A 12,957-nucleotide genomic window follows, 5' to 3' on the forward strand; every position below is an offset into this window, starting at 1 on the left:
ACACATCCTATGGGTTTTGACAAATGAGCTCATGAGCATTGCGGTTGAAAATTTCCCTGTTTGCTTCCAAAACCTCCAGAAACATTGGCAACTGCTTATAGATAGCCAAGGGGACTCTTTGACAGGAGCTAGCATAATCACTAGGTAAGTGCAATTTTCTATTTTTTTAAAAATAAAAAAACCCATCCTGGAACTTTTCTGACAAAGGGTGTACATTCCCTGATTCATTCATAACTGAAATACATGGTTTTTAATATTCCTATGTTCCTCCAAGTACCAACTGAGTATTCCATAGGTGTTGTTGCTAGATTCATCACTTAAAGCTGGTTCTCGAAACACTGTAAATAGGGGTTCTCAAATAGTTTGCATCTTTCTCCAAGTGTCTACCAGTTCAGTTTTGTCAGTACCTCTGCAATGCTCTCCCAAGGATCAAACAAAAGTGTGACCATTGGTGCTCCCTTTCTTTGTACACACGCAATATGCCCTGTTGGTCCTATTTGGTATACGTCTTTCAAACTTCAGCAATATTCTAGGATGGGTCGCACATGTAATTTTATTAGCAGGCTGACTGCATTTCCCACGACCTTAATCTGCGCGTGAAATTTTTGAGAATGTATGTTTGGAACATAGTGTTGAATGGAAGTGAATCATGGACTGTGGGTAAACAAGAAAAGAAGATAATTGAAGCATTTGAGATGTGGCACTATTATGTGGACAGGTAAGATAAGAAATGAGGTGGTGCTCTCCCAAATCAGTGATGAGGAGACGAACATATGGAAAACATTAGCAAAAAGAAATGACAGGATGACAGGACATGTGTTAAGACATCAAGGAATAACTTCCATATTATTTAAGGGAGCTGTGAAGACAGAATGGAATATATTGTGAAGATAGAGCAATGGAGCATATTCAACAACTAATTGAGGACAAAATTAAGCTGTGGAGGTCACTGGGTTCAAGTGGTATTCTAGGGTGAAGAGATAGGCACAGGATACAGAATCACAGGGGAGTTGCATCAAACCATTCAAAAGATTAATGAAAAAAAAAAAAAAATAATAATTTTCTAGCAATGAAACGAAATCTGGTACCTGCTTTACCTGGAACTTTAGCTATGTGACTGTTCCATTCCACATCCCTACAAACAGTACATCCAGGTATTTGTAAGAGCTGATCGATTTCAATTGTGACTCACTGATATTGTAGTCATAGGATACTACATTTTTTATGAGGGGGCTATTTCAAGCAAGTTGTCAATCTCTGCACCACTTTAAAATCTTATCAAAGTCCAACTGAACATTTATGCAGCTTTTCTCAGACAGTACTTCATTAATGATAATCACAGCTGCAAAAAGTCCTGAGGTTGCTATTAATGTTGACCACAAGCTCATTAATCTACAACAACAACAACAACAACGATGGCCCTAAAACATTTGCCTGGGGCACACCTGAAGTTAGATTTACTTTTGTCGATGATTCTCCACCAAAGGTAACATAGTACAGCCTTCTTACTAAGAAATCCCAAATGCAGTTCCAAATTTCACTTGATACCCTGTGTGATTGGACTTTTGATAATAAGCATAGGAGTGGTACAGACTCCAATGCCTTTTGGTAGTCAAAAAATGCTTTGTGTACCAACTGCCTTAAGAAGCTGGATGCACAGAATCATTAAAGCAACAAAGATTATACAGTGGACTAATAAGAAAAGAAAACAGGGGGCTCTGCAGAATCTGCAAGGAAAGAAATATGTGGAAAATACTAAACAGAAGAAGGGTAAGGATGATAGGACATGTGTTAAAACAACAAGAAATAATTGCAATAGTACCAGAGGGAGCCATAGAAGACAAAAATTCTACTGTAAGACAGAGACAGGAATACATACAACAAATAATTGAGGACAATGAATGTAAGTGCTACTTTAAGATGAAGAGAGTTATGTAGTACAGAAATCTGAGGTAGGCTGCAGTTAGAAGGTTGGTGAAAGAAAAGGTAAAACTATTCAGTAGTGAAAATGGCAGACATCTCCTTTTCCTCAATGTCCAGCAACAGCTTTAAATGAATTCTGGGTGGAACAAATAAACGGATATGAACAGTGGAATACTAATATTTCAAAATATCCCTGCACTACCATTATCTGTATGGAAGCACATTTTAGCAGTGTACCACTGCATAGAGAGTTAAAAAGATGCTTGTAATTCTCTGTACTATCAGTCTTCCATAAAAATGGAGCACAGCAGTTCAGTCTATTGATTACTCTAGTTTAATATTTTCCAGTCAGATGATTTTTTTAATCACTAATTTCTCACATTCTTAAATTTGAGTTCTATATTTACAATTGGTGGATGTGAACTTACCAATTTATTCATTCGTACTTTCTGTGAGAAAAATACAAAGTTCGGTGAGGATTTTTCTACTGGTTTTATAATAAACTTCTTATCATCAAAGCTTATGTGCCTAATCTCAGACCACGTAAAAGTTGTTTTTGGTGTAAGCTTGTTCTCTTTTTCATATATGTTTAACCCTAATGCTGTCACTCCTAACCAAAGTTCTGTATCCTTTTTGTTCTGAAAAAATAAAAGTAAAATACATTAGTAAACTTAATTTTAAATAAAAACACATGTTTCAATAATTATTTTTAAAATAACTGCTCAATATTTTCTGTATTTAAAAGTAAAGTCAGAGCTAAAAAAACAGTTAAAGCACGGGAAACTACTAAAAATTAGCAGCTTATTTTTGGATTTTTAATTAAAAAAAAGACACTGCCAACCTACATCCATTTCAACTTGCTTACTGTATTCATCTCTTGGTCTCATTCTGCAATTCCCTCCCCCCAACACACACTTCCTACCATTAGCAAACTAACCATTCCTCAATGCATCAGGATGTGTCCAATCAACTAATCCCATCTCTTATTCAAGTTGTAACATAAATTTCTTTTTTACCCAGCCTGATTCAGTACCACCACCTCTGTTATTCTATGTACCCGTCTAATCCTCAGCATTCTTCTACAGCATTACATTTCAAAAGCTTCTGTTCTTTTCCACTTCAAACTGCTTATCATCCATGTTTCACACCCATACAAGCCTACACTTCAGGTAAATACCTTCACAAAAAACTTCCCACCACTTACATTTATATTAGATGTTAACAAATTCCTCTTTTACAGGAATGCTTTTCTTGCTGCTGTATGTCTACATTTTATAACCTCTGCTTCTGCCACCATCAGTTATTTTACTACTCAAATCACAAAACTCATCTACACTTTTAGGTCCCATTACCTAATTTAATTCCCTCAGCATCGTCTTTTTTATTCGACTACATTCCATTACCCTTGTTTTACTCTACTGATGCTCATCTTACAATCTCTTATGATGCTGTCCACTTCGTTCCATTGCTCTCCCAATGCCTTTGCTGCCTCTTACAGAATCACTATGTCATCAGCACCCAAGAAAGAAACTACAGAGAGGCACTCAAGAAAAAGACCACCTAGGCACCCCCTTTACTCTGAAAGAATTAGAAGATTCCATCTCCATAATGAAAATTAATAAAGCCGCTGGCCTAGATGATCTACGCCCAGAACAAATAAAAATGTTCGGACCTGTTACCAGACGGTGGTTACTAGATATGATGAACAAATGTGTTCTTGAAATGAAAATACCCAAGACTTGGTGGAAGGCAAATATAGTAGCTATACCAAAACCTGGAAAAAATCCCACAGACCCTAAAAATGTTCGGCCTATCTCCCTGCTTTGTCAGCTCTATAAAGTCTTAGAAAGAATGATCCTTAACCGCATCTCAGAACATGTAGACAAGAATGTAATTAAAGAGCAAGCAGGATTCCGCCCAGGAAGGTCATGCTGTGGACAAATCCTCAACCTTACACAGTACATAGAAGATGGATACGAGCGGAAACAAATTACAGGTGCAGCCTTTATCGACCTTACAGCAGCTTACGACACCATAAACCACAGTAAGTTAATATCAAAAATATATAACACCACAAAAGACTACCGACTGGCGCAATTCATCCAGTGCCTGTTGCAGAATAGACGGTATTTTGTCACGCTGCAGTCGAAGAAGAGCCAATGGTGGACCCAGAAAAATGGCCTACCTCAAGGTAGCGTCCTCGCCCCATTGCTGTATAATATTTATACCAATGACCAACCGATCAGCATGGACGCTCGCTCCTTCATCTATGCAGACGATACAGTCATTGCCACCCAGGGAAAAACCTTTGAAGAGGTAGAAAGTAAATTAACTTTAGCGATTGAAAAGCTGGGTGACTATTATGATAATAACCACCTCAAGCCAAACCCAGCAAAAACCCAGGTCTGTGCTTTTCACCTACGTAATAAGGAAGCAAGGAGGAAACTCAACATAAGCTGGAAGGGACAACATCTATCTCACTGCGACACACCAAAATATCTTGGGATTAAAATCGACCGTGCTCTCACCTACAAGGAACACTGTTTGGCCACAAAGATGAAAGTGAGTGCCAGGAACAACATCATCTGCAAGCTAACAAATAGCAGATGGGGAGCGCAACCTACAGTTCTCCGCACGTCAGATTTAGCTTTATGTTTCTCCACTGCGGAGTACTCGGCACCCGTTTGGCACAATTCCACCCACGCTGAACAAGTAAATATAGCATTGAATGAGACTGGACGCACTAAAGCCCCAATAAACTGAAAATTCCAGACTTATCTTGAGATTTGTTAACTGACTTAATGTTTTCAATTACTTCACACCACTTGAATAACATTCCCAATACAGAGATCAAAATTACACACTGGTGCATTTTCTAATTTACCAATCCACTTGCCACATAAAGCAATACTTTTTTTTTCTTTTAACATACATCTAGTTCCTTAAGACCGAACTGAGGAGCAAATCTCCAAAGTCATGGAATGTGACAGTACATGAAATTACAACACATAAGTAATAACAGTTAAAATAAAATGTTTATGAACCCAAAAAAGGTAAGCCATAAATTTATGTAAGTGCAATCAACAATACAACACAGGAATCAGCTTCATTTTTCAAGGAACTCCTCGACAGAATAGGAGTGATCCATGAGGAAACTCTTCAGTTTTGATTTGATAGTGCGTGTGTTATTGCTAAGATTTTTGCATTCTTGTGGTAGTGTACTGAAAATGGCTGCAGCAGTAACTGCACACCTTTCTGCACAGGAGTCAAGGGAGTACAATCCAAATGCAGATCTGATATTAACTGATTGAAATCTGCTAATTCTTGGGAATAAGCTGATATTGTTAACAAGAAAAGTAGAGAGAGAAAGAGAGAGAGACCAATGTCAGAATACCCAAACTAATGAACAGGGGCCAACAAAAGAGTCACAAACTTACACCACTTATTGTCCAAACTGCGTCTTTCTGAGCCAAAAAAATCCTTTGAGAATTGGATGAGTTACCCCAAAATATAATACCACATGCCATAAGCAAATGAAAATAAGCAAAGTAGACTACTTTTTCTGTCTAACTATCACTTACTTCAGATACCATTCAAATAGTAAAAATGGCAGCATCAAGTCTTTGAACAAGATACTGAACGTGGACTTCCCATGACAGTTTATAACATTTGAACACCTAGAAATCTGAACTGTTCAGTTTCACTAATCATATGCCCATTCTGTGAGATTAAAATGTCGGGTTTTGTTGAATTGTGTGCTAGAAACAGAAAAAAACTGAGTCTTACTGTGATTTAACATTAGTTTATTTTCTACAAGCCATGAACTTATGAAATGCACTATTTGAAACAGTGCCAATGTCACACACAACATCCTTTACTATCAAGCTAGTGTCATCAGGAAACAGAAATATTGTAGAATCACATGTAATATTAGAGGACTTGTCATTTATATAACTAAGGAACAGGAGTGGCCCCAACACTGATCCCTGAGGCAACTCCCATTGGAAAATGCCCCATTCAGACCACCACATCTTAGCCATTCTCGGTACTGTGGATAATGACCTTTCGTTGTCTGTTGTTAAAGCAACCAATTGTGAGCTACTCCCCTATTCCATAATGGTCCAACCACTGGGGCAATATTTTGTGATAAACACAATCAAACACCTCAGTTAAATCAAAACAGATGTCTAGCATTCAAAACCTTTAGTTTAATCCATCCAGTACTTCACAGAGAAAAGAGAATATAGAATTTTCAGTTGTTAAACCACTTCTAAAACTAAACTGTACATTTGATAGCAAAATATGTAAAATAAAATGATCAATTATCCTTACATACACAACCTTTTCAATAACTTTAGCAAAGACTGACCACAAACCTTTTTTCATATCACATAAATCATTTTTAAAGAAGCTATGGAATAAAAATGACTTTACTGACCAAAAACTGAAAAATACAGATTAAAACTGACCAATCTGGAAAATACTTACTTTTAATGATTTTAATGAATGTTTTCCATCCCTGCATTCTTCTGTAAATAAGACATCACTATTTTGCACGTATGACTTATTAAACTATTGGAGCTGGAATTATTACATTCTTCTTGAAGTCCGAGGGTATTTTGACTGTCTCATATATCTTGCACAACATGTGGAATAGTTTTGTCATCACTGGTTCTGCCTAGGATGTCAATAGTTCTGAGGTAATGCTGTCTACTCCAGCGACCTTGTTTCCATTTAGATATTTCAGTGCTCTGTCAAATTATTCTCGCTATGTCATATTTCCCCTCTCCTTTCCATCTCCTTTCTCTTCCATTTTGATAATATTGTTTTCAAGTTCATTTCTCTTGCAGAATACACCTATATATTTTGTCGCTCTTTCGCTTCTTAAGTTAGTACTGACTTGTCATCTGAATACTTTATATTGATACATAGTTTATATTCTTTTCTCAAAAGGTCTCTTTAATCTCCCTATAAGCAACATCTACCCTACCCTTTCCTTCGTTACAAAAGCTTCTATAGCCTTGCACTTGTTCTCTATGCACCCCTGCTTAGCTACTCAGCACTTCATCATTTTGCAACATCATTTTTTATAAATCAGTATTCCATTTCACATGCTTCATTTGCTATATTTTTATATTTTCTTTCACTCACATACATTATCTGATCACAAGTATCCAGACACCCTTATATAATGTGGAAATGCAAGGGATGGGACCACTAGTATAAATGATAGAGGTAGGGAGTATTGTATAGTCAATAGAGAAGCAGTAACAGAAGAATGAATTGGTCAGGAGAGCTGACTGACTTCCAACATGGACTAGTCATTGAATGTCACATGAGTAAATCCATCCGGAACATTTCAACCCTTCTAAAGCTGCCCCAATTGACTGTTGGTGAAGTGACTTTGGGAATGAGGAGGAAGAACCACAGCTAAACCAAGACCAGACAGACCTCATGTACAGATAGATAGGGACTGTAGAGCACTGTGGAGGGTGTTATAAAAAATCTGCATGAAATCTGAAGAAGGAATCACTCATGAGTTCCACAGTGTTACCAGCAATCCAGCTAGCACAGTGACTGTGTGTAGGGAGTTAAAAATAATGTCGTGCAATGGTCAATCAATTCCTCAAAAGTCACACATTTCTGTTGTCAGTGCTAAGTGACAACTGAGGTGGTGATGACACTGGAGTGTGGATGATTGGAAATGAGTGATGAATCATGCTATACCCTATGGCAATCGAATGGAAGGGCCTGGGTTTGGCAAATGCTGGAGAATGTTACTTGTCATCATGTGTAGTGCCAACAGTGAAGTATGGAGGAGGTGGTGTTACAGTATAGGAGCAATTTTCATGATTAGGTGGTGGTACCCTTATTGCACTTAAGAAAACACTACATGTGGCACATTATGAGCGCATTTTACAGCATACCGTGTGGCATACAGTAGAGGAACAGTTCCACAACAATGGTTGTTGTTGTTGTCTTCAGTCCTGAGACTAGTTTGATGCAGCTCTCCATGCTACTCTATCCTGTGCAAGCTTCTTCATCTCCCAGTACCTACTGCAGCCTACATCCTTCTGAGTATGTTTAGTGTATTTATCTCTTGGTCACCCTCTACGATTTTTACCCTCCACGCTGCTCTCGAGTACTAAATTTGTAATTGATGCCTCAGAACATGTCCTACAAACCGATCCCTTCTTCTAGTCAAGTTGTGCCACAAACTCCTCTTCTCCCCAATTCTATTCAATACCTCCTCATTAATTATGTGATCTACCCATCTAATCTTCAGCATTCTTCTGTAGACCACATTTTGAAAGCTTCTATTCTCTTCTTGTCTAAACTATTTATCGTACATGTTTCACTTCCATACATGGCTACACTCCATACAAATACTTTCAGAAATGACTTCCTGACACTTAAATCAATTCTCGATGTTAACAAATTTCCTTGCCATTGCCAGTCTACATTTTATATCCTCTCTACTTCGACCTTCATCACTTATTTTGATCCCCAAATAGCAAAACTCCTTTACTACTTTAAGTGTCTCATTTACTAATCTAATTCCCTTAGCAGCACCCGACTTAATTTGACTACATTCCATTATCCTCGTTTTGCTTTTGTTGATGTTCATCTTATATCCTCCTTGCAAGACACTGTCCATTCCGTTCAACTGCTCTTCCAAGCCCTTTGCTGTCTCTGACAGAATTACAATGTCATTGGCGAACCTCAAAGTTTTTATTTCTTCTCCACGGATTTTAATTCCTACTCCAAATTTTTCTTTTGTTTCCTTTACTGCTTGCTCAATATACAGATTGAATAACATTGGGGAGAGGCTACAACCCTGTCTCACTCCCTTCCCAACCACTGCATCCCTTTCATGCCCCTCGACTCTTATAACTGCCATCTGCTTTCTGCACAAATTGTAAATAGCGCTTTACTCCCTGTATTTTACCCCTGCCACCTTCAGAATTTGAAAGAGAGTATTCCAGTCAGCATTGTCAAAAGCTTTCTCTAAGTCTACAAATGCTAGAAACGTAGGTTTACCTTTCCTTCATCTTTCTTCTAAGATAAGTCGTAGGGTGTTGTTATCAGCACAAAAATGCACCCTTTCATAAAGCAGCATCTGTGAGGCAATGGTTTGTGAACAACAAAATTCCTAAAATGGACAGGTCTGCCCAGAGTCTCAACTGGAACACACCGGAACACCTCTGGGATAACTTAGAACACTGCCTTCACTCCAGACGCCAGCATCCCACATCACTACGTTATCTGGCTTCAGCTCTTGAAAAAGAAAGGGCTCCCATTCCTCCACAGACATTCTGACATCTCACAGAAAGTTTAAGCTCTCATAAACATTAAGGGTGGACACATTCCATATTAATGTCCACTACATCTGGATACTTTTGATCAGATAGTGTACACTTCATGAAATGACCATTGTAGTAAAATCACAGAAATTTGACTTCATACTGACAGTAATTGACAGTCATTCTTCCCACAAACAAATTGCAAATGGAGATGGAGTGAGGGGAGATGAAAGCAGTACTTGAAGTACCGTCCACTGTGTACCACAAGCTGGCTTGTGCAGTATAAAGATGGATGAATATTTTTTTAAATTTTTTGTTATATATGTTTTTGGGTGATACTTTATTGTCATGCTCTGGTGTTATAGTGGAACCATTGCACAAGTCAATATGTTGGTTTTTTTGTGGAACAGGTTGCTTCTGGAAGGTTGGCAATTCTTATCACTTCACCCTAATTTTTTAACAATGCAGGTTAAATTTAATCATCTGCTTAGTCAAAGAATAGCACAAACACTTTGCTCTTGCTGAAGGAATATTCTGATAACAACATAAGGTGGTTTGTAAACCTGTGCAGAATTCATAATTCAGACTTCCAGTCACAAATGTGGTCACTGTTTTGTGCACTTAGCTGTCTGTCGGGTTGCTTTGTCTACATGTGTGTACTTTTGCTAAAGAAAGGGCAAGAACTCATAAGCTAGTATAAAAACTACCTTCAGTTGCATGTTCTACGTGCTATAGGAGAACAGTTGCCGTTCCTTATTTTACGTATTATTTCATTCAGGAATTTCCACTGTTGCGAATTTTTGCACTGTACTCTTAATAAATGGTATTGGTTACTTTTTATTGTGTTGATACGTTTCCCTTCTAGAGCCAGTGGTTATTGTGTTGACACATTTCCCTTCTAGAGCTACCCTGTCAAGCACATATATATTATGTAAATTGGAGCTGGAGGGGGTACAAAGGAAATTAATTAATGATATTAGCTGCATTGTAACTTTATATATTATTTGACAGTGTGCAATATGCTACCCATTTTAAAGAAGTCTAGCAGTAAACATGTTTTTTGCTATCATGGATGTCTGGGGTAAATCAAATAGAAACATTCAGTTACAACATCGCAACAGGTATACACATATCAAATATTCAATTTGCTAAACCATACTTGATATTAATTACAAAGGCTTTCACAATGGATTTATTGCATGAAATGTTCTCAGTCCACTTGGCATTGCTGTAATATCTGGTTGTAGAAGGAACATTATCATCATTTTTATCTGCTGATTCTCATCATCTCTTTGATAGTTGCTTTCCTGTCAAAAGACAGTGGAGGATATGGCTGAAATATTGGAACTTTATACCAACCTGATGCAACCCGTCTATTTACTATATTCTTGATATTCTCTGCAAGCATTCTACAACATAAAAATAGACTGGTGATGTATCTCAAACCACAAGAAAGTATTTGTCAAAATGGCTCTGAGCACTATGGGACTCAACTGCTGTGGTCATCAGTCCCCTAGAACTTAGAACTACTTAAGCCTAACTAACCTAAGGACATCACACACATCCATGCCCGAGGCAGGATTCGAACCTGCAACCGTAGCAGTCGCACGGTTCCGGACTGCGCGCCTAGAACCAAGTATTTGTCACAAAAAGCTTAAATCATAATGGCCTAACAGGGATAGGAACCCATTGAGTAACAGGCATGCTTGGTAAATTATACCATAAATTACAAAATGGATGCATCAAAAGTGTAGCATATAAATGTGGATATTATACTGCACGGCATGAGCTGTAAAACTCTAAAGCAGTATGAAAAACAATCCAGCAAATGGATACTAAAGCTGGCTTTACAGCCAAAGACACAGCTGTATATAATTGTGATCACACGATATGGTCCTCCCAACAAGAATGGGAATTAAGTCAGCCACAGATTCAGTTATATCACTCCTAAGAATTCATAAAGAGAAATCTAAAAAATCATGGGAGATTTGAATAAGATTCTTTGAATTACAAGTGACACACATGTCTACTGTCTCACCTGGGCTCAATTTCTACAAGGTGTTCCATTTCTTAAATAATGGTTTACTTGCAAAGGTGAGTTAATTAATGTCTTGGTTGCCAATTCTGACACATACCAATAATAAAAAATAGAATACATCCACCCAGTTTGTCCATAAAAATTGTTATATAATGTCAAATTGAGCAGATATCACACATTATCACAGTGCTGCACACGGCTGTTAAATAACGTTGAGTCTGGAAGAAAGTATCATAACTCCAAGTAGATGCACAATGAAAAAATAACACACAGTTAACAAGCAGTATCTCTGATCTTGCATAATGAATTTCTACTAGTAACTGAACACAACTGTAAAGAGAAGGCAAGAGAAAATTATTCAACTAATAAGGCACTCTTTTGCAGTACACATCGTGCACTTGCAAAGGTTGTTGTCTAGATCAGTTATGATTAAAACTGTGATGCCAGAGATTTGATTGATATTACATACTGTACTGACTCACACAGATAGGAAAATAGTTGACTCCATACATCTCAAGATCCTGAGCAATCTTAAGATATTCCATCTCTGCTTCGTCTCTGGACATACCACGATGATCGGCGTACCAGATTTTTATTCTGTCTTCCCACATTTCTGGCGTCATCTGGTACTGATCAATTACTCTCTGAGGTAACAAATCTTCACTTGCCAGCATTCCTGGCTTATGAGTTGCTTCATCATAGTCACCATACTACAACAAATATGTAAAATTTTTGCATAAGATATAATACATTACAGATTATAACATTTTATTTATTTGGCTGTAACATTCTTCAATATATCAAGATTGGTTGAACATTCTTAAATATATCAAGACTACAAGTTTTTCAGCTTGATTTAAATATTTTCTTCAGCCAAATGGATACAGTATCTCTCAACTGTATCAATTATTGTGTTACATCTATTAATAACTTCAAGATTAAGAAGGCTGTAATTCACTCACAGAAATATGGAAACAGAGAGAAATGCAGGCTTAAACACAAATGCATATGTCAGCCAAGCCTGCAGGTTATGCTGATCCATCTCACCATGAATGGCACTTGTGTAACATCCTCACTGCATTGTAAGTGTCAGAATAGCGTTTGTGTGAAGCTGTGAGTGCATTATGTTGGAAATAAGTGAACTTGAATGTCGGCATATTATTGGTGCTATGTAGTGGATGCTCCCATAACCAAAATAGCCGAGTTTGGCATTTCAAAATTCATACCATATGCAGGGATAGTGAAAAAAAGTCATCCGCTAAGTCACAATGCTGATAAATGTGTATGTTAAAGCCATAAAATATGGACTGTGGAGCAATGGAAGGAAGTCATTTGAGGATGAGTCTCGTTTCACACTGTTTCCAACTTCTGGCTGAGTTATGTACCGAGAGTGAAATGTGGCAGGGGCTTGGTGACAATTTGGGCAGCATATTGTGGTACTCCATAGGCTCCACGGCTACTCTGCAAGGTTGTGTTATTGCCAATGTATAATGTTTGTTCTCCAATGGTGATGATGTGTTCCAAGACAACATGGTCTCTGCTCATACAGCCTGAATTGTCTAGGACTAGTTTTGTGAGCATAAGGACGAAATTGTCACATCCCCCCCTGGTCACTGTAGCCACCAGACCAATCACTGAGCCTTTGTGATATACTATGGAGAGAAGGGTGCATGGTTGCTATCCACCTCCATC

At 37.8% G+C, this 12,957-nt stretch overlaps 1 protein-coding gene across 1 annotated transcript in view; it reads right to left on the bottom strand.

The window, feature by feature from the left end:
• The window catches only part of LOC126418501 (merlin), a 176,364-nt gene that overhangs the window by 112,822 nt on the left and 50,585 nt on the right, over positions 1 to 12,957 (bottom strand). The window contains exons 4-5 of the mRNA XM_050085289.1: positions 11,748 to 11,975; positions 2,352 to 2,561 (exon numbers count right to left, since the gene is read on the bottom strand). Of these exons, the coding sequence (XP_049941246.1) occupies positions 2,352 to 2,561; positions 11,748 to 11,975 (438 nt within the window). The remainder of the gene's footprint in view (positions 1 to 2,351; positions 2,562 to 11,747; positions 11,976 to 12,957) is intronic.

The sequence above is a fragment of the Schistocerca serialis genome, chromosome 9, assembly GCF_023864345.2.
Source record: "Schistocerca serialis cubense isolate TAMUIC-IGC-003099 chromosome 9, iqSchSeri2.2, whole genome shotgun sequence".
NCBI lineage: Eukaryota > Metazoa > Arthropoda > Insecta > Orthoptera > Acrididae > Schistocerca > Schistocerca serialis.